This window comes from Euprymna scolopes, chromosome 21 (assembly GCF_053919585.1).
Source record: "Euprymna scolopes isolate OS-2025 chromosome 21, ASM5391958v1, whole genome shotgun sequence".
Classification (NCBI taxonomy): Eukaryota; Metazoa; Mollusca; class Cephalopoda; order Sepiida; family Sepiolidae; genus Euprymna; species Euprymna scolopes.
Window position 1 is genome coordinate 78,912,978 of NC_136502.1, and position 21,957 is coordinate 78,934,934.

General features: G+C 34.5%; 2 protein-coding genes across 2 annotated transcripts in view; one reads left to right on the top strand and one right to left on the bottom strand.

The window, feature by feature from the left end:
• The window catches only part of LOC145242521 (protocadherin beta-13-like), a 1,864,148-nt gene that overhangs the window by 463,217 nt on the left and 1,378,974 nt on the right, over nucleotides 1-21,957 (top strand). The gene's annotated exons all lie outside the window — the stretch shown is intronic.
• LOC145242853 (uncharacterized) overlaps nucleotides 10,169-21,957 on the bottom strand; it is a 179,106-nt gene continuing 167,317 nt past the window's right edge. Inside the window, exon 2 of the mRNA XM_080105969.1 lies at nucleotides 10,169-10,611. Coding sequence (XP_079962095.1) covers nucleotides 10,169-10,611 — 443 coding nt within the window. The remainder of the gene's footprint in view (nucleotides 10,612-21,957) is intronic.

Below are 21,957 nucleotides of genomic sequence, written 5' to 3' on the forward strand. Positions count from 1 at the left end.
AAAAGGAAATTATTTTTCAATCATCTTGTATGTATATAACAACTCATATACTCATAGATTCAATGCTAAATCTAGTTTCCCCCAGTTCTGCATATTGATCGTTATTTTGGCGTCTCAACATTGTGCTAATGAGGAGAGTATATCTAAATAAACAGATATCGTCGCTGAAACGATCGTACACTATCCGTAGTTGTCTTTTGTCAAGATTTCTTGGAAAGTGTAAATAAACTTATACCAATTCATGAAGATCATCCTAAATTTAATCTATGTATACATGCAAGAACACGCGCAGATATATATCTATAATATAAAGTTGAACATCTTCTGGTGAGTCAGGGAGGATAATACAATTGATATATTAATTATACGATTGTTTCTGTGTCTATGTTTGGTATAAATAAAAGGTGAAACATAATTCAACATTTTTCCCATAAACACACACACACACACACACACATATATAGGGAACATATGCTTTATTTATACAATTTTTTTAGTTATGAAGCTCAATATATACTAAATATAACTACAGAGCATATACAAATAAACGACAGGAAGTCTATATTCTAAGTTCCATCCTTTGTTTCGTTCAGCATGTTAAAATGTTCAGTTCTTGATAGCACCTCTTTCTTAGACAGAAACAATCGTATAATGTGTCAATATATATATATATATATATATATATATATATATATATATATATATATGAACAAATGATTAATAAAACATGTTAAAAGACTTCTTGAAAAAGAGTTGAAAACATTTTTAATTTTAAAAAAGGAAGCACAATATAAGTGGATAGTCCTTAATCCGCGGAGTTTCGAAGAAATACTCTCCTTCTCATCAGAAGGCAGGAATTAGCAAAATGCAGGATCGGATTTTGCATATAAAAGTATTTAATGAACATACAGGTAAGTCACAGATCTTACTTGGTTAAAAAAAAGGGTGAGGTAAGGGGAATAGGAGGCAAAAGAAAAATGATAAAAAGATTTCACATGAATGGATAGTCCGGTGAAGGGTAATATATATATATATATATATATATATATATATATATATATATATATATATATATATTAGTCCGGTGAAGGGTAAAAAAATATGTATATATATATATATACATATATATTCATTCATTCATTCATTCACAGACAGTCCTGTTGCACTGTTTACAGCTGATCAGTGCGGCTAGATAAGCAAGCGCTTGAAGCCGAGATTGACACCTTACCATCAAGCTGCCAGTCTACGCCTTTACTTCCACGCTATCATCTATGTAAGCGAAATCTAGTTGTCAACAATGTAAACAGCTTTTCATCAGGTCGAAGATCTCGAACCAGTTTCACCTAATGAGCAATACGTTATTTCAGAACTCGAAACTGATATATTTCAATATTTACGTTGGGGATGACGGTTTCATTATTTACATAAGATGAGCTTTATTGTACTACTAAAAAAATATGGTAAATGGATTTACTTATGGAATCGTGATACAAGCCATTAACCTGATTACCTTTTATGCTCCAGCCCTGTAATTTATTTATCCTTTTTTTTTTAAATCCATTTTATTTATTTCAACAAATGAATGCGCACATAGAATTACATATCCGTGTAATTAGACTGAACAGTTACATAAACACAGGAAGAACGCATTTAACAATAGTTAAAGATACATACCTACAAGTATACAGTCGCTTCAGTAATATCTTCCTTACACATGTGCGCAACATACGTATCTGTTAAACATATATACACAACCTGCTCGCACACACACACACACACATATATATATATATATATATATATATATATATATAAATTCGTATTCCTGTCTGTTTGTTTGTTCACAATTTGATTAATATTTAAATAAGATCCATTACTTTATATATATATATATATATATATATACATATATATAGTATGATTCTTGCAAAATATACAATTAAGAGATCACCTCATTTGCATATAACAGTAAGGAAAATCGATTTTACTAAATAGCAGTATGTTAGTTACTGGTTATTGCGAGAGAATTGTTTGAAGTGTTCTATTTAAGATTGTTATGTAATGAACTTAAATAGCAATTATATTGATAATATATTTAATTTATTTGGAATTATTATTTCTGACATCGATTTCTTTTAGAAACAGAGTTATTTCCCCTGTAAACTTTTAAACATAAGAAACAAAAACTCTTCACCAAATAATTTACTATGCTTCTAGCATATATATATATATATATATATATATATATATAATGTGTGTGTGTTATAATAATTAAATACCTACAAACAATAGTGTTTCATCCTTTCGGGAAGCAACAGTGCAGGGTGTCACGATCGATTAACACCGGTCGATCGATTCGAACCCGGCCACGATGCCATTTTTAACTCCACTAGCAAGGACCAAATCCATTCGGTCATCATTAACCGCCAGAAATACTGTTGAAATTTAAACATTTATTTAAAAAGTTTTTTTAACGTCTATCAGCGTGATCTAATCACTATGTGATGATCCGTGCATGCAAGGTAAAGTGACCAACTTTATTTAAACTCAACGTGTTCAACGGTAGGAAACTAGTTTCTTAAAGGGGCTGACATAATTATTTACTGTAATAATTAAATACCTACAGACTAGTGTTTCATTTTTCCGGGATCATCAGTATATGTATATATATATATATATATATATATATACACTAGCAATAGGACTCGTCGTTGACTAGATTCAAAAACAGCCTACAGAAAATGGACTCTGATTTATGAAAGTATGATAGGTTATGAAATGAAAGGTTGTTAAGAGATAGCTACGAATTTGGGGGTATCAAAACCAAAGTAAAATATGATGAAAGTAAAAATAAAAAAAATAAACCCCATAATTTATTATACCATACCTGTTCACACTGAAACACTTATCACAATATTCTATGGATCTATATTAAAAAACCTTGTTAAACTTTGTGACATATTTCCATTCTATGGAGGTCAGGCGCGAACACCCCATAATTTTATTATACAATATTTCTTCAAACTGAAACATAATTATCAAAGTATACTTACGCAGATAGATATGAAAAGTCTTTATTAAAGTGTGTGCCTATTTCCATTCTATGGAGGCCAGACGCGAACGCAGACCCCACAATTTCATTATACTATCCCTATTTAAGTTAAAACATACTTATCAAAGTATTATTATGTACATCTATATAAAAACACTTTTAAACGTTATTTTTTAATTTAAAATTTTTTATTTCCATACTTTGTGGACTAGGCGCGTATGCAGACCCCACAATTTTAATGAATCATCATTATGCCAGATCAAACGTACCCATTCCTGTGTCTCGATAGATCTTCTGTCATTATATGTGATCACTTTTCTATTATAGTCACCATATAGGAGCCTATTCGTGACCAGACACACACACAGACGTTCAGCTTGATATTATATATAATGTCTATGTAGGCATCAACCGATTGATACCATCTAAAAAATTCCAACAAAAACCTAACCGTCAGCCATGGTACTCCCCAGAATTTGCTGTTGTCATCGCGCAAAGAAATTACTTTATACAAAATTACCAACTTAATAGATGTACTGAGACTAAAGCTGCTTTCAGGAATGCCAGCAACAACTGTAAAAGAGTAATAAAAAATGCAAGAGAGCTATATGTTTGTTAAATCCAAAGTAGCTGATCAGCGGCTTGGTTCCCACCAGTTTTGGCAAATAACAAATAGGATCCTGAACAGAAGTGTGCATTCTATCCCAACCATTATCAATGGACCTGAGGTCAACTCGTCAACATCAGACAAGGCAAAACTATTTGCCAAGAACTTTGCAGCTAATTCTACCCTATGCGACGAAGGCCATCAACTCCTATTTCCTTTCCTATAGCACACAACACGCTAGGTAACATACAAATATCTGTGCATTAGGTCGCCAAGCTAATCAAGAACCTTGATTCTAGTAAAGCAACTGGCCCTGACGGCATCCCAATTATAGTGTTAAAAAAGCTTCAACCAGAACTTGCTCCCATACTTACGAAACTGTTTAAGCGTTGCCTTAAGGAGAAGTGCTTTCCAACAGCCTGAAAAACCTCATCAGTATGCTTTATATTGAAGAATTCAGGTGATAAGTAATCTCCCTCTCAGTACAGACCAATAAGTCTCTTTTGTGTCCTGAGTAAGTTGCTGGAATCCATATTAAATAGAGAAATAGTCAACCACCTCACCAGAAACAACCTTCTTAGTGAAACGCAATATGTTTTCCATTCTGCAAGATCTACTGCAGATGTGCTAATAGTTATATCTCATAGGATTAGTGAATCTCTTGACAAAGGCTTCCTTTCTAGGGCAATTGCTCTTGACATATCAAAGGCCTTCGACAAGGTATGGCATAAGGGCCTACTTCACAAGATTTCCAGCTACAGTATAACTAGAAATGTTTTCTCTATCATTAAATAATCTCTCTCCGATAGGCTCATAAGAGTAGTGGTCGATGGACAAAAATCAGAAGCTTGTAGTATTAATGCTGGAGTCCCTCAAGGGTCAATCTTGGGCCAAACTCTCTTCCTGATCTACATCAATGACCTCCCTAAGCACATACTTAAATCATTCGTTAGATCTATGCTGATGACACGACCATGTATAGCAACACATCAAAGGCTGTAAATAACAAAGTTCTTTCTGATTCTCTCTCCTTTGATCTCGAGCGCGTGGTTCAGTGGGGAAAGAGGTGGCTGGTTTCCTTTAATGCATCTAAAACCAAGCTCCTATCTTTACATCATCAACGTTCTGATCCACATCTGGTATCAATTGAAATCCATGGCTCTTGTCTAGGAGAAGCCCCGTGTTTTGACAAGCTTCTAGGCTTGACCTTTACTCCTGATCTGAAATGGAACATGTACATCAAGTCTGTTGCCAAGGTCGCTGGAAAGATGGTGGGATCCTTCTACCGCTCCAGAAGATATCTCACTACTGATGCAATTCTCTATCTATGCTTAGGGAGGTCATTGATGTAGATCAGGAAGAGAGTTTGGTCCAAGATTGACCCTTGAGGGACTCCAGCATTAATACTGCAGGCCTCTGATTTTTGTCCATCGACCACTACTCTTATGAGCCTATCAGAGAGAAATGATTTAATGATTGAGAAAACATTTCCAGTTATACTGTAGCTGGAAATCTTGTGAAGTAGTCCCTTATGCCATACCCTGTCGAAGGCCTTTGATATGTCAAGAGCAATTGCCCTAGAAAGGAAGCCTTTGTCAAGAGAGTCACTAATCCTGTGGGATATAACCGTTAGCACATCTGCAGTAGATCTTGCAGAACGGAAAACATATTGTGTGTCACTAAGAAGATTTTTTCTGGTGAGGTGGTTGACTATTTCTCTATTTAATATGGATTCCAGCAACTTACTCAGGACACAAAGGAGACTTATTGGTCTGTACTGAGAGGGAGATGACTTATCACCTGAATTCTTTAATATAAAGTATACTGATGAGGTTTTCCAGGCTGTTGGAAAGCACTTCTCCTTAAGGCAACGCTTAAACAATTTCGTAAGTATGAAAGCAAGTTCTGGTTGAAGCTTTTTTAACACTATAATTGGGATGCCGTCAGGGCCAGTTGCTTTACTAGAATCAAGGTTCTTGATTAGCTTGGCGACCTCATGCACATATATTTGTATGTTACCTAGCGTGTTGTGTGTTATAGGAAAGGAAATAGGAGTTGATGGCCTTCGTCACATAGGGTTAATATTTTTATGTTACCTAGCGTGTTCTGTGTTATAGGAGGAAATATGGCGAGTTGATGGCCTTCGTCGCATAGGGTAGAATTAGCTGCAAAGTTCTTGGCAAATAGTTTGGCCTTGTCTGATGCTGACGAGATGACCTCTGGTTCATTGATAATGTTTGGGATAGAACGCACACTTCTGATCAGGATCCTATTTGTTATTTGCCAAAACTGGTGGGAACCAAGCCACTGATCAGCTACTTTGGATTTAACAGACTGAGCATATAGCTCTCTTGCATTTTTTATTACTCTTTTACAGTGGTTGCTGGCGTTCCTGAAAGCAGCTTTAGTCTCAGTACATCTATTAAGTTGGTAGTTATGGAAAAAGTAATTTCTTTGCGCGATGGCAACAGCAAATTCTGGGGAGTACCATGGCTGACTGTTAGGTATTTGTTGGAATTCTTTAGATAGTATGAATTGGTCCATGCCTACAATTAACTATTTGGTTAGATCTGATACTATAGAGGACACTTCCTTTTTAAACTTGGAATGCAGGGGTAAATCTGTTTCATCTTTTGGTTGTTTTTGCAAGTAATTTCAACTGAGTTTCATCAGTCGTCTTTGGGCAGTTTTTGATTACTCTTTCGTGTAAAAACTGGATGCTATTTTATGTTTCAGTTAAGATTACATTTAAATTTCTTGAACTAGTGAAGTGTCTCATGTGAAAAAAAAAAGTTCAAGCAATTTAAATGTAATTTTAACTGAAGCATTTAGAAAGTTTATAATCCAGCCGCTGGACTGGTGTACCAGTCCTGCTAGATCGGCTGAGAGGCAGCTTACCACCAGAAGAATCAGAAATCTCAAACTTTGAGGAAATATGAATTTCGGGACTTGCACTAGGCGAAGATGGCAGATTTTCAGCGTCCACGTCCCCAACAGAATCATGAGGTGGACTTCAGTCGACGTTCCCAGCTGAATCTTGAGGGCGATCTAGGTCCACGTTCTTAGCAGAATCCTGAGGTCGATCCGGGCATGGATTTGCACCAGGATCCCGAAATCGTCGAAAACGGGCCAAATGTCCCAACACTACTGAATCTTCCCGACCATCACGATGTCGAATTCTCGCAAGCCTAGGGTTAACTTCGAAGATTTCCACTACCTCATTAATAGGGGCATACTTGCTCCTGCCACTAAATCGTTTTAATAACACTTTTCCAGGTTCACAAAGCCAAGAAGGCAATGCAGTGCCAGTGGAAGAGCGCCTTTCAAAATTTAATATGCGTTCGTGAAGGATGTCATTAATGGTTGGGCATAGTTGAGAGTGAATAGCATGTAAAACATTCTGTAGAACGTCCATGCGTTAATGGGTAATCGATGAGATTCCAAAGCTAATAGGACAGTGTTCCATGTAATTCCATTATAGCGCTCACATTGGCTGTTACCTCTTGGGTTATAAGACGTAGTGTGTTAGGAAGTCGTAACAGAAATTGCTTGAATTCTCCCGACATAAACGAAGTTCCCCTATCGGAATGGATAAATGAGGAAAGTCCGAAGATAGAGAAAATAATAAGTCACTGTATCGCGGTTTGAAATGAGCAATCATGACACAGGAAAGCGGAAGGCAATCGGCGATATTCGTCGACAGCAGTATGTAACCGCAACTTGACGAGAATACGGAAAAGGTTCTCTGTAATAAACAGAAAGATTCGGAAATGGGAATGTAGAATAAATAAGAATATGATTAGGGTAATTAAGAAATTGAGGTTTTCATCGATTGAAAATGGCATATTTTGTGACCTTGCAAAATGCCAAAAGCGTTGTACTCCAGGATGTATTAAAGAATTATGAATTGATTTTAGTTCCACCAAGGAAGAAATAGCAGCATCACATGTTCGCGATAAGGTGTCAGCAGCAACATTTTCATCGCCAAGACGGTATTTTATATCATATGAAAAAGGAAGAAGTTCCATTTTCCACCATATAATTTTATTGTTCTTACTTTTTCCGCGGTTAATAGGTTTAAACGTAAAAGATACGGCTCGCTGATCCGTAATAATAATGAAATATTTCCCAGTGATGAGGTCACGTTACAGGAAGGTTTAACAACCGGGAATAGAACGCTACAAGTCTCCATGCTTGTAAGAAAGTGCTTCCAATACATTTTTCTGAGGCATCGGTTTCAATTATCGATAACCTTTACAGAAGATTCGGCAATGTCTTTCTTAAGCTCTTCGAAGGAGTTTACAACCATGAAAGGCATCGGGAGTTGTTTATTTTTAACTAGTGAGCGAATTTTGATGAGTAATTAGGTATCTATTTTGCGCAGTAGACAAACATACCAAGACACCTTTTTAACGATTTTGAGTGGAAAGTGAGAGGCATTTGCAAAAGAGATCTCAAACGCTCAGGATCGGGATGAAGAGTACCATTACTGTGGTTAGAAGCAAGAAAGAGAAGTCTTACCGTGGGTGCTCAGCGAGTGAGTTCAGGCGAAGAAAAGGAAGAACAAATATGGCGGCCAGCATTTTTATTTATTTATGTATTTCTTTTGTGCTAACCCTTACATAACCCTTCACACCATTAGTGTCGTCTACCTTTTATACATTTATTTCGCGTTTTCAAATCGTAAACTACTTCGACTATTTCCGGGATTGGCTCGAGATTCTCCGTTAGTATTTGCTGTAAAATGCGGGGGGGGGTCACCTCAAATACACAACCGGAATGTTCAAGTAAGATTATCGCTACAGTCCTCTGTCTCTTCTCTCTCTCTCTCTCTCTCTCTCTCTCTCTCTCTCTCTCTCGTTGCCTTCTCTCCTGGCTGATCGGGAATCATCTCACAGCACCCAGAAATGAACACCGTTTTATAGGTTCCATCTTCACGCACACACGAGATTATGCGAGAACGGACGAAATAAAAATGCTGGCCGCCATGTTTGTTCTTCCTTTTCTTCGCCTGAACTCACTCGCTGAGCACCCACGGTAAGACTTCTCTTTCTTGCTTCTAACCACAAAATAAATATTATATACAAGTACGTTAATAGAACGAAGTGAAAAAATCACTTTTCCCAGTTTATTTCGAGGTTATTTGTAGAGGCAACCTTTAAGAAACGCCCCAAATTTACATCGTGCGCGTCCTGGATCCCACCGCAAATTATTATGTTGTCCAAATAAGAAAAGGTTCCAAACAATCTGTTATCAGAAATAAAAGGATTCATGAAACGTTGAAATGCAGAAATCCCATTTGTGACACCCACGGGTATTCGTTTAAATTGATATAGACGATTTCCAGCTTGAAAGGCCGTATCGGTGTGATCTGAGGGGCAAAGTTCAATCTGATAGTATGCTTTAGACAAGTCAATTATATCGAAGATATGATACTCGGCCATTTGGTTTATAAAATCTTCGATTCGTGGCAAGGGGTATGAATCAAGCAAAGTGAAACGGTTAATAGTTTGGAAGAAATCGACTACCAGTCTTTTCTTTTTATTAGATGAAGTTATAACAACTTGAGCATGCCATGGAGAATAACTTGGTAGAATTATGTCATTCTCAAGTGATTTAAGAGGGTTTTTTTTTTCAATGGATTGAGCATCCTCAGCATAGTAATATTGGGACTTAGTAGGAATGGGTTTGTAATTAGGCATCAAATTTCTTAATTTAACGGGAGCCTAATTGATTTTAGTAACAGCGCAGATTTTTAGACTATCCTGTGACCTGCCGAAAGAAATAGTAATAATCTAGGACATTTTTAAAAAGGGTATTCCAGGTATAATATCTGTGCATGAATTAGGGTGTATCGTGAAGTCAATGTTTTTATACTCGAAACCGTTTAATGTAATATTCTCAGTGCAATATTCAGATAGTTTGGTGGAAAGGGCGGATCATGCCATAGAAATTACAGAGTCCCGTTTCCGAGTAGACAAGTTCAAAGTTTTAACAATCGGAGCTGCCTGCGTCTATAAAGGCGGTAAGTGGTTTACCTTTTAATTTTACCATTTTAGTTACAGTAGAATTATCGATATCGTTAGCACGAGCTACTATAACAGACGAAGGTGAAGGTGTCGGTCTTATAGAATGTGTCGATATTTCCTACCGACGAGTGGGGGGGGAGAAGAAAAGACGTTTAGCTTGCAACGAAAAATTTCCTCGTTGCTTACAAGCAAACATATTCTTGTAAATATAACGCGCTGTTAACAGTTGTCGTACCGGTCTGATAGATCTCTAACAACGACAAAAACAAACTGCAACAACAACAAGCCTACAAAGGTGACTCTTTTTATAGTCTCAATCTCTCGTTCAGCGAGATTGAAACGAGACTGGAATGTCTATTTAAGCTATAAGGAATAGACATCCTATTTTCTTCATTAACAACACCAGGCCGGGCCGTTCACAGCCATGAGTGTCTTTCCCTTCCCACCGAGCCACCCTCGGTAAGTCAATCAATTTAATTATCACAAATGGCAAACTTTGGCAAAATGACTGAGTTTGCCACAATTTCGGCATATTTTATCGCGAGCAGGACAATGACCATCTTTAAGGTGACGTTTCCCTCCACGATTGTAGCATTTGCCGTGAATAAGAAGGGCAGTAGACAGTACAGAATCAAACTCCATGCTAGAATCAGCGGAGTCAGTGAATACGTTTTTAGTCATAGTAGCAGCGACAGCATTGTTAGAATCATTTTGAGCTGAAGTAGCAGCGGCAGCAGGTCCAGTTTGAAAGACGTATGATTCCACACAAAAATGAGCTTGTTCTAATGCCCTAGCACATTGAGTAGCCTCCTTGAAGGCCAACGTATCATTTCCGAGAAGTCTGGCACGTATTGCAGAAAACCGCAGGCGACGTATAAAAGCAGCGCGGACAGCTTCATCGCTGTAGAAAGCAGCAGTAACATCTTTGAAGCAACATTCAGCGGCAAAACAATTCAAAGTCTAAAGGTACTGATCTAAAGACTCATTGTCCCGTTATAGACGTGTTGAAAATAGATGTCTTGCGTGGATAACGTTCAGAGGTTTGTTGTAAATAGATTTTAGTAGTTTGATGGCATGTTCGAACTCAGAACAACTCTTGATAATGTTAGCAACCGTAGCAGAAATGTTTAGATAAAGGACTTCGAATTTATCTGCATTTAAATGCTTAATGGTAAACAAATAGTAAGCAAAGTTTCGGTACCATAGTTTCTAAAATTTGCTAACCTGAGGGCCTGCAAAAGATATGTCGAATTTATCTAGTCGAATAATTTTATACATGAGATAAATTAAGTTGAAAAAAAAAAAAATTCAGTTAGAATATATTGTAATATAATGAAGACGCAAGCAGAAAGACATTTTTCCAAGGCTTTGTTCAATTGAATTTTACAACGACATATGTGGCAAGTTGCCACGAATGCATGTTAATAAAAAAGAAAATATTCAAATAAGAAAATAAAGAAAAAGCAAACGGCAAGATCACGTGAGAGGACACATGCAAATAAAGAGAAAGTCACTTTAATAAGAAAATTATAGCATTTTTATGCCGTTTGATTACCATAGTATAGGTTAATATAGTTTGAGTTATAATGTTGGATATTATTGTTTGTAGTGGTATTAATCGAATCATTAATTTTATTTGATACTAGCAGGGAAATCCGACGTTTCCCCAGATTGAATAATGATCAATCAATGTTTCATACTAACATATATTTATTGTCATCGAAATCGGTGAAAACATCCTTTTTTTTCAATTAAATCAGTTGCTTGCCTGCTCTAAGTGGGGATCATCGCAGTTAACTGCAAGGATGTTTCACATGCTCCCCCCCACAGTCACTTAGTCCACAATACATTGTAGTCCATATTGTACTGTAGAGAACCTATTGCTGATTTTATAAAATTATTTTTATATATAATAGATTGAATTAAAATTTAAAATGAAAAAGTTAAGTATCATGCTTCAATTTTGCTCTAAACAGAAACATTTATTTCGAACGCGACCATGTCGTATCAAAGAATCTATTGTTGATTTCATATGCATTGCCTTGCCGCTTTAGCGACAATAATGGCTTTTGTCACATTAAAGAACCTCCTGATGATTTTATATGTCGAGATTTTCGGCTTGTGTGGTAATAAAACTTCTCAAATCCACTTGTGATGTTAGGCTGTATAAGGTGTTTACTTTGGTCAAAATCAGACTGTTGCTTCTTTAATCGGATTTTTTCGATTATCGATACTTATTGAAAACATTCCGGTGCAAAACCTATATATGAAAATTGCGGAGCACATAAAGTACCTTCGTGTGAAATTTCATAAAAATCGGCCAAGCCGTTTTCGAGTCGAGAGAGAACATATCTCGCAGGCATACGCACAAAGTTTCTTTTCATGTAATAGTAGAGGTGGAGATAGGGATTCTTATTTTACCTAATAATAATAATAATAATAATAATAATAATAATAATAATAATAATAACCAAATACACAAACTACAAGACCCACCCGCCAAAGAAAAAAATTCGTTTATAATTTCACCATAAAATTAAACATGAATAATAAAATCACATTCCTTGGTGCGCTTATTCATATCGTCAATAATACGTCTAACATTTCTACTTATAAAAACCCTAACCAGCTTAAACTCTGATTCTTAGATTACAAGAATGATTATTCCGATCAGTACAAAATGTCCATTACTAATAACCTACTAAACCACCCAAAAATAATCTTCTTTCCCAGAAAACACTATTTATTGAATTAAAAGGACTGTAAAAAAAATGAATCCTTATTAATAAGAACTTCCATAAGCATATTGCTGATAAGCAAATAAAATTAATAATTTGACACTTAAAAATATTACTATAAATAATACTATCCAACATTATAACTCAAATTACATTAGCTACACTGTCACGTTTTACGTTAGTAAATAGTTCTTTACGTTAGCTATTTACGGGCTCACTAAATTGTTTGAGTTCTTTCTTATTGTCTATGACAAGCGTTGAAATGTCTCTCGTAATTATGTATATGTGAGTGACGTATCTTATTTTGTGAGCTTTTCTTCTCTGTCCAAGATTGTCGCGGCATCCTCAACTTCATTACCCTTTCTTCTTCTCCTCCATTGTCGACTGTTTCTAGCACTGCGTGATACCCTTATTTAACCTCGTATTTCTATTTCGATTGTCCACACTGTTTCTAGACCCGCATTCCCTGTGAACAGAGGGCCTTATTTTGTACAGGAAGGAACAATTAATCCAAGGCAAATCTCTGAGCGTTTTTTCAAATTTATTCTGGGCAGAAATATTCAAGTTGACAGACATTAAAAACATCAAGGCATTTTGTAGTATAAACAACCAAAGGAGAAAGTAGCCAAAAAAAACAAATATATATTTACGCGAGCCTTTTCTAGTCTCACACAAAAACACACGTTCACATCTCAAGCTATATTACTTGTCATATACATACACGCACACAAACATACGCACCCACGTCCACACGCGTACATATATTCACGTTCGCGTACATACACTCACATTCGCGTATATACGCACACACGCTAACGTACACACATGTACTCACACGCGCGCACACATACGCACACAAGGACAACGTCACTTTCCCTTTCAAAGGAAACCCACACATGCGCAAAAGACCACAGGAAACACCTATAAAAGCAAGAGACAAGCTGTTTCCAGCTTTTTCAGACCAGCTTCCTAGCTGGGCGGTCTACAGACCGACAGCGTGGCTTTTCGGCATGCGCGCGCACGCGCGTACCTCAAACCACTTGCTACTATATGGGACAAAGAGCTAAGAGACCATACGTACACTTTATACGCTTTCTATCTCCATGAACTGGATTGACATTCTCACTCTTTCTCTCTCTATATATACAACTTGTCCCTGAGAACACCACCGCATAGCTGACGGCTAACATGGCGCACAGTTTAACTGATGTCAATCCTCTATCCTTTGTCTTTGTCTACACGCTGGACTATCATTCTCATTTTCCATTACATCCCTCACTTCTTTTCCCACGCGCCAACAAACGATAGTGAGATGAACACACATGTCCTTTTTCTTTCTACACCACCAGTCCCGCAACGAACGATGGTTACACCCGCATGGACATGAACACGTATTATACTTAAAACATCCATTCTCTCTACAGGAAGATGGTGACCCCGTTATTTAAAAAATTCAATGGATGAGTTTGAACGAAACACTCATACACACACAGACTCTCTCTCTCTCTCTCTCTCTCTCTCTCTCTCTCTCTAACTATAAACTTTCTTTCTCACCAGTTAACAGAGAGAGACGCACGCCAAACTAAACACGTGTCGTACCCTTTTCTTTCATTTGTTTCTTCACAAAACAAATTCCTGTTCGTTTAATTCAATTTAACACATAGTTCGTCTCTTTCTCAATTCAATTCATTTTCCCTATTTTGCACCACCACTACATATTCGAGGTGTCTTAAATAAGTTTCCAGACGTTTTTCGTATGGGAAATTTAATTGATAGACGTCCTCCTGTGTAAGCGCGTCAATGACCTTCGTCACAGCCTCTTTCATCTGTTCAATTCTCTCATAACGACAGTCTCTAAGTTTTTCCTTGGGCTTAAGGATAACAAAAAGCCACAGGGATCCAGGTTTGGACTATAGGGAGGGTGATGAACTGTCTTGATGCCCATCTTGGTCAAATACTCTGTAATCTTCCACATCTTCAGTTCCTCGCGAGTAAGTATATGTACACTTCATACACTGACATCAAACTGTGCACTTACTGTTTCTATAGACACACGACGACCCTTATCCATGAAATTCTTTATTTGGCCAATCAACTCTGCTGTTCTGACTTCCTTACTCCTCCCACACTTCTCATCATCACTTACAGATTTCCTGCCTTCCTTGAATCTCTAATGCCACTCAAAAACTGATGCTAGATTCATGCAAGCTGAACCAAAAGCAGCCTGAAGCATACCGTACGTGTCTGTGGCGTTTAAAACAGAATGTTATTGTATATCGTTTTTCTAAAATGTCATCATGTCCAGACTGCACTTTTGAAATTCACCAACTGTGACGATCAGGCTTTAGCATAGTGTATTCTGATTCCTGCTGTGGCTGTTCATTTGGACCTGAAATGATAAAAATTAGTCAGTCATCTCATAAGATGTATAGCAATAACTTACTGAATTTTCAAGAGTCTACAACAATTTTAAATGCTTGTACAAAAAAAGTCTACAAACTTATTGAAGGCACCTCGTAACAAATAGATCTTACTTAAAACAAGATAAGTTCCTTTTCTATCTACCTGCTTGAACCTATTTTAAAGTGTTTATTTAATTTGAAACGCAACTAGTCATGAGTCTTAAGTTAGAAAAAAGAAAAACAATGACTGACATTATCTATCTATTTATCTTAAAAATCCGATTAATCGCACAAAAATCAAAACTTAAACAAAATACTGGTAGAAACCCATCTAATAATTGTCACCGTGACATTTATTGGATGTTTTTTTCTACCAGTAATTTTTTTAATCTTCGATTTTTAAGCGATTATCAAAGGTGTCTGCATGACAGTCATGATTAATTTCCATTCTAATTGAACAATGAATACACGATAGTTTTACAACCCCAAAACGCTTAAAAATATGTTAAAACACAAAAAACTTAACCATGTAGGTGGAATAGTAACGGATTTTTCCTTTGGTAATATTTATCTATCTATCTGTATACCTATAAAGGTGAGTTTTTCTCACTCTGACATTGATATTAAAACCTCATTTTTCTATTTAAAAATGATTAAAATCGAACTTCTTAATATCCTCAGTCATTGATATGTGAGCGACTTCATGAAGGTTTACTAATTTGCATATTTCTTCGAAAAACGAACTTTAATTACTTACTTACTCAGTTTTTATTGTTTCTTATTAAATGATTGGTTTCATTTCACAATTATATTGAATTCTATTTATGCATAGTTTCTACATTCTACATAATTGTGTAGAATTTAGGATGAAAACGCTCTAGCACACAGGAATATATATATATATATATATATATATATATATATATATATATATATATATATATATATATATAAGTGACCTTGTCAGTGTGTGTGCAAAAAGTCTCTACCAGACTCCTCTCTGAATATTTGGCCTATAGAGTTAAAATTTGATATATAGGGTATTTAAACTTGTATCATACTTTCGATTTGGTTTTTAGCTGACCAAAATTGTTGCTAAATTGAAGTCAAAATATGGGTCAAAATTAAAAACAAAATAGTTGCTTTTGGCAGGGTAAGTCGAATAAGACATTACTCCTGTTACTTTTGCACATGCGCAAAATTAAACATTCATAGTTAAAAGGCGCTTAATTTTTATCTGTTTGTATCCATCTGGCGGTATCTCGGACAGTAACTACGCTGGAGCAATAAATAACTAATACTGGAACACTAAACATTCTATTTTCGATTCTCGTGAATAATACCCTAAATCATATTTTTATAACTTTTGAAATCATTTCTATATATTGGATGATAATTAATAGAGAATTGACTCTATAATAATAAATAATAAGTCTACATGAATTAAGATATATTTATGTGTATTTTACGACCGGGCAATGTCAGTCGGCCTTCTAGTACATATATAAAAGTGATCTTGTCTGTGTGAGAGATTGTCTTTACCAGACTACTCTGCCAATCTTTGGTCTACAGAATTCCAACTTTTTATATAAGGGATTTTGGAGTGGCGATCTTTAGCTGGTAAAAATAGGTGGTAAACGGTCAAAATTGAAAAAATTGGAACTTGCCAGGCGTAAGTCGACTTGAAGTGCTCTTCTGCGCTTGCGCAAATATATATTTATAGGTTAAACGGTATTAGTTTTTTTTCAACTTTTTATATCAGTGTGGACGGAGCTCAAAGAATAAAGAATAAGACTTGAGAGCTATATGTTTTGGTCTCGATTTAACCGTTGGATAGCGGGGTATCAAAATGGTATATGTAATATAAAGAGGTTTTAAAATGGCATCAAATGGTTATATGTAGGATACCAGGAAGTGTATATAAATAGCGTAGCTGAATAACGAGCGTGCATGTTTGTTTTGTATTATATATATACGAGTGTCTATTTAACAGATCTGTGTTCTATAATGAGTTTCTTTTAACGTATGAGTGTTGAGGTTCTGATATGTGATTCGTCTTGTGTAGTTTCTATGGGGTGTTGATGTGTGCATACATTTGTCATCTCCAAACCGTTGTGTAGAACGTCATCATTGTACACATTAACAAGTAACGTCATCATTTCGTCTTTTTACTGTAGCCTGGGTCAATTTCTATGGAAGAGCATGTATGCAGAAATTTATGAATAAATAAAATGTACAGTAAAAAATGGATAAAAACAATTAAAGACTTACCTTTTTAAAACAAATAGATTTTTAATAACGAACTACACAGACGATAAAATTAATTTTGACCTCTTCTGTTGATGCATGTGTCTAAAGATGCTGTTGCTTACAGGCCTCCGTACCTTTTGGGAAAAAAGGTGCAGAATTTAATTATCACCCTCTGTTATTTTAAATAATCAAATCCAAACGAATTTTTTCGTCGATTTTGCTTTTGCAATTTTTATTATCTCAAAAGTCATATTTCTATTATATGAATATATATTTTTATTATTGGAAATCTGTTATATAAAAAAAATCTGTTTAAACTTCATATCACGTAATATTTGAATTTTATATTATTTAAAGCTGTTTAAAAATAATTATTTATTAGAATTCTGTTTTTTTTGTTGTTGTAATTCAAATAATTATATTACCGAGAAAAATATCAAGAAAAAGTGTTTTTTAACATAATATTGATTTTATGTCCAATTATATTTACAAATTTAAGGTAAATGAAAAAAGATAATGGGATTATATATATATATATATATATATATATATATATATATATATATATATATGAAATTTTTTTTATTATTTGATCTTTTCAGTTTTAAAAATATTGAAATTTTTATCGACCTATATTTATTTTGTTTAGTTTTCGTAACATGAAATATGAGGGTAGAACACCTAAAAATATATTTACTCTAATATATTTAATGAAACCCACTTTCATTATGTAAGTTTATTTAATAATTAATAAATATCGAAAACTTCAGGAAAAATTTTTGAAACATGGGTATGTCTATGGTTTCAAAAACGTCACTACATAGGAACGTTATTTTAAAGCGTCAATAATGTAAACACGATTTTTGTCTCGTATTTGCATTATTTTTGTATGCAGTAATTTTTTTTTTTAAATATTAGCAGTTTTTTGGAAGTTTCTTCTTTTAAATGGTAAAAAATTATATTAAATTAAATTACAGTTTCATCGTGTTACATACGGGGGTGGGGGTAAAGCTGTGGCCCGCGTTGGAAGTACCTAGTATACATAAATTAACATTTTATAGATATCGTTGTCGGTTAAAACAGCAGCAAAAACATACCTCAAATCTTCCTTCCATGCATCCTGAAATTAAAGGTGCTTCTTTCCGAAAGTGAAAATGCTCAGACGGAAATTATATTTTGATATAATCATTCATTCTTTGCTGGGTTCTTTTCCACAGTTGGCACGCTTGTATAAGATTACATTTTTCTAAGTCACCCCATTTTGACTTCTGTGAGCGTCCCGTCATAAAAAACACCACCTGTCTCTAACGCATTACGTATCAAAACTGATTTCCCACGTAACTACAACTCTACATATCAAAATCTATATTTTTATTACGTCATCAGTGCCCATAGCCCAAAGATCCTTGCTGGGCTTTTGTCACGTATATTTGCTTATATTATGGTTAGCTTAAATTCCATCTGTCAAATTAACACCAAATTAACATTCCTGACAACTATTAAATGTATATATTTCAACCTAACATGACTTTTCGTATCTTTAAAATATTTATATCTAGTAATACTTTTACTAATCATAATAATTGATTATTATAATTTCATCAAAATAATCGACCATTTTAATTGTTTCCGGTGTTTCATAAAAATAACTAATGGTTACAGTCATATATTTTTAACTTTTGAAAGCACTACTATATATTAGATACAATATAATAATCAATAAAAAAACTGGCTCTATAATAATAATAATAATAATAATAATAATAATAAAAAACATGAAATCAGCACGAATTAAAATATCATATTTAAGTGTATTTTACAACCGGACAACACCGGGCGACTTGGTAGTTTATTGCATATTTGTTTTAGACTACTTTTTTGTTGTGTTTTTTTTATACTCTAAAATGTCCCAAAATCACTAGTTAATTTGCAGATAAAACTATGGAAATAAATAAAGCTGAGTCCGAATCCATTTACACACATGGCGAAAATATTCGCTGCTACAAAAAACTTTCCCCTCTCCAAATTATCTTACAAAAAGAATTCTTTTCACAGAAAAGCAACATTTTTTTTTCCACAGAAAAAATAAATATCTGTTTATTCAACAGTCGAGTCCAACTAAAACGCTTTACTGGCGACTAGCCATACAAAACACTCTTCACAAAAGAGCACATTCGACATATTTATTTTTTCCCAACATAAATAATATTTAATTCACCATCGAAGAGATAAAAAAAAAATGACTGTATTTTCTCACAATTCTCTCATCATTTATTGGTCTATCCTTACAGGATAAAAAAGGCGCAAATTTTTGCCAACTATTATTCAAAATTAACACAAGATTCCATCACGTCAAATTTAACAATATATTTGTTTATTCTTAGCGGAATCGTGTGTTGAGTTGGACATGAAAAATGCTTTCAATTCGACTATTTTCTCAAAACCTGACGATGCCGCGCCTCCGCCTTTTATCTTTTTGCCTGTGACAATTTTAGTACTCTGGCCATTCTATCCATAGTTTATCAATCAATTAGCTATATGAACTATGGATAGAAAGAATGATAATCTGAGGGCTGCACTTTGCCTTTGGCGATTTCTACTTTTTGTTTTTTTGTACATAATCTTGCTAGCGTCTATCCAGTGTGAATTCCAAATTCCTAAAACTTTCATTGTTTGTTCATTCAACATACATGACGTTATCACCTTACTTTCTTATCATATCTCTTTGAGTCTCACCTATTTAACCTTGTTAATTATATTTTGACCTTACAGGTTATACCTGTTCATGATTCAGCCTGGGAACCAGTCTCTTCTGCAGATTTCGTTTTACTTCGCCCGGCACTGTCTGCCTGACTCAAAGATTCGTACTTGCTAATGAAACCGCTATCCAACATACGTCCATACACAATGTCATAATACTATTGCAAGCAGATGCAACGAAACTATAGATTAGAAGAAACGGCCATTAAAAATTATGATGCCGCGATACATATCTCCCATCGACAATAAAGATAAAAGCAGATTAATTATTCACTAAAAGAAACTTAAAACTCAAAACCTTACAGAAATAAGAACACATTCTCAAACCATAAAATATTAAAAAGAACCAATATTATTTATTCAAATACTTTTAGAGAGAATCTAACTCCAATAATAATAATGATGATAATGATGCCGATGGTGGTGGTATTATTATTATTATTATTATTATTATTATTATCAAATAACCCGAAAAGGGTTGATATTCTGTATCACAAAATAACCAAAGCTAGGAAATGGTTAATTATAGAATACCGTACGAATTGATTTTTCTGAAATGATGATAATGATGACGATGATGTAACCTGGCACTACACCAAATAATTGTGAATAGTCAAGGAGGATGAAAAGACAGAGGTGAGAAAGCACTAGCTAGACCTCCACTAGATGAATATTTGACTGTTGCTTTTACAGTGTTTGATTGGTTTGTTTATTTACAAACAAACGTCTTCATGTTATGCTAAGCAAACGGCAAGCAAAATCGTTTATAACAGTACTCTACCCAAGAAGGGATCCTTAAATAGTCATATATATATATATATATATATATATATATATATATATATATATATATATATATATATATATATATATCATTCCAACACTGTCGTGTTTGAATATATGGTTAAGTGGCAGTTTTAGTCATTTAGACCTGCTTTAAAGCTTCACTGCTCATTCATTTTTCGACCAAATTTCAAACAATTCTCAACTCAATTGTGAACAAAAAATTCAATTCTCCTTCAGTAAAACAAAAGTTATGATGAATTTTCTGGTGTTCAAAATCGTAAAAATAAGTAAGGAGGTGCGCGACGCTTTTTATGACTGATTTCCATAGCAACGATGTCGCTTCAGCAACTATTGTTGCTACTAATTCACTGGTGTCACGGAAAGAGAAATAACAAGTGAATGAAAGCATTAAAAGGTAGATAATTGGGGGGATTTTATTGAAAGCAGACGAGTGCCATACATTGTTATTAGATATGTGTTAATGGGGGCAAAAAAAAAATAAGACTGGAATTAAACAAAGAACAAGTGAATTTAGTGGAAGCCTGGAAAAATCGTGGATTACAATAGAAAAATGTGAGCATGAAATGGAAAATAAAGGACTAGTTATTAAAACTGGAAAGAAAAGAACACGCTATTCTAGTAAAAAATATAATAAATTTATAACTTAAAATATTGCAACATTAAAACTTTTTAAAATTCAATTTATAACATTATATAACCAATTCTTAATGCTGCAATATTTTAAGTTATAAATTTATTATATTTTTGACTAAAATATCTTGTCTTTTTCTTTTCCAGTTTTAACAACTAGTCCTTTACTTTTCTATGTTTAAGCTTAACCATATTACTTTTCATGCGCGCATTTTTCTATTGTAATATATATATATATATATATATATATATATATATATATATATATATATATATATATATATATTACAATAGAGAAATGTGCGCATGAAAAGTAATATGGTTAAGCTTAAACATCCTGAAACTGTAAACGTCTTTAGATATGTTTCCAACAAAATCCATGTATGGCTGCGTCCATATATTAAAAAAAAAAAAACTCAAACTTGATTCAGGTGTCTATACTAAGTCACTGTCCACTGTTTTCAAGCACTGGATAAGTGGCAGCAACTCTTAGTCCTGTGTTACGCTTGGAAAACCCTGCCTGAGAACTTACCCCAAATCATCAGTTTCAACATCTGTAGCTCCAACTAACCTGATTGCAATCCTATGAAACTTATGTGTAGAAATATACCAACTGTATCGTTTGCAAGCTCAAACTGATTGCCCGAGTACTAACTGATCTTTTGATGTCATTTGAAGGCCA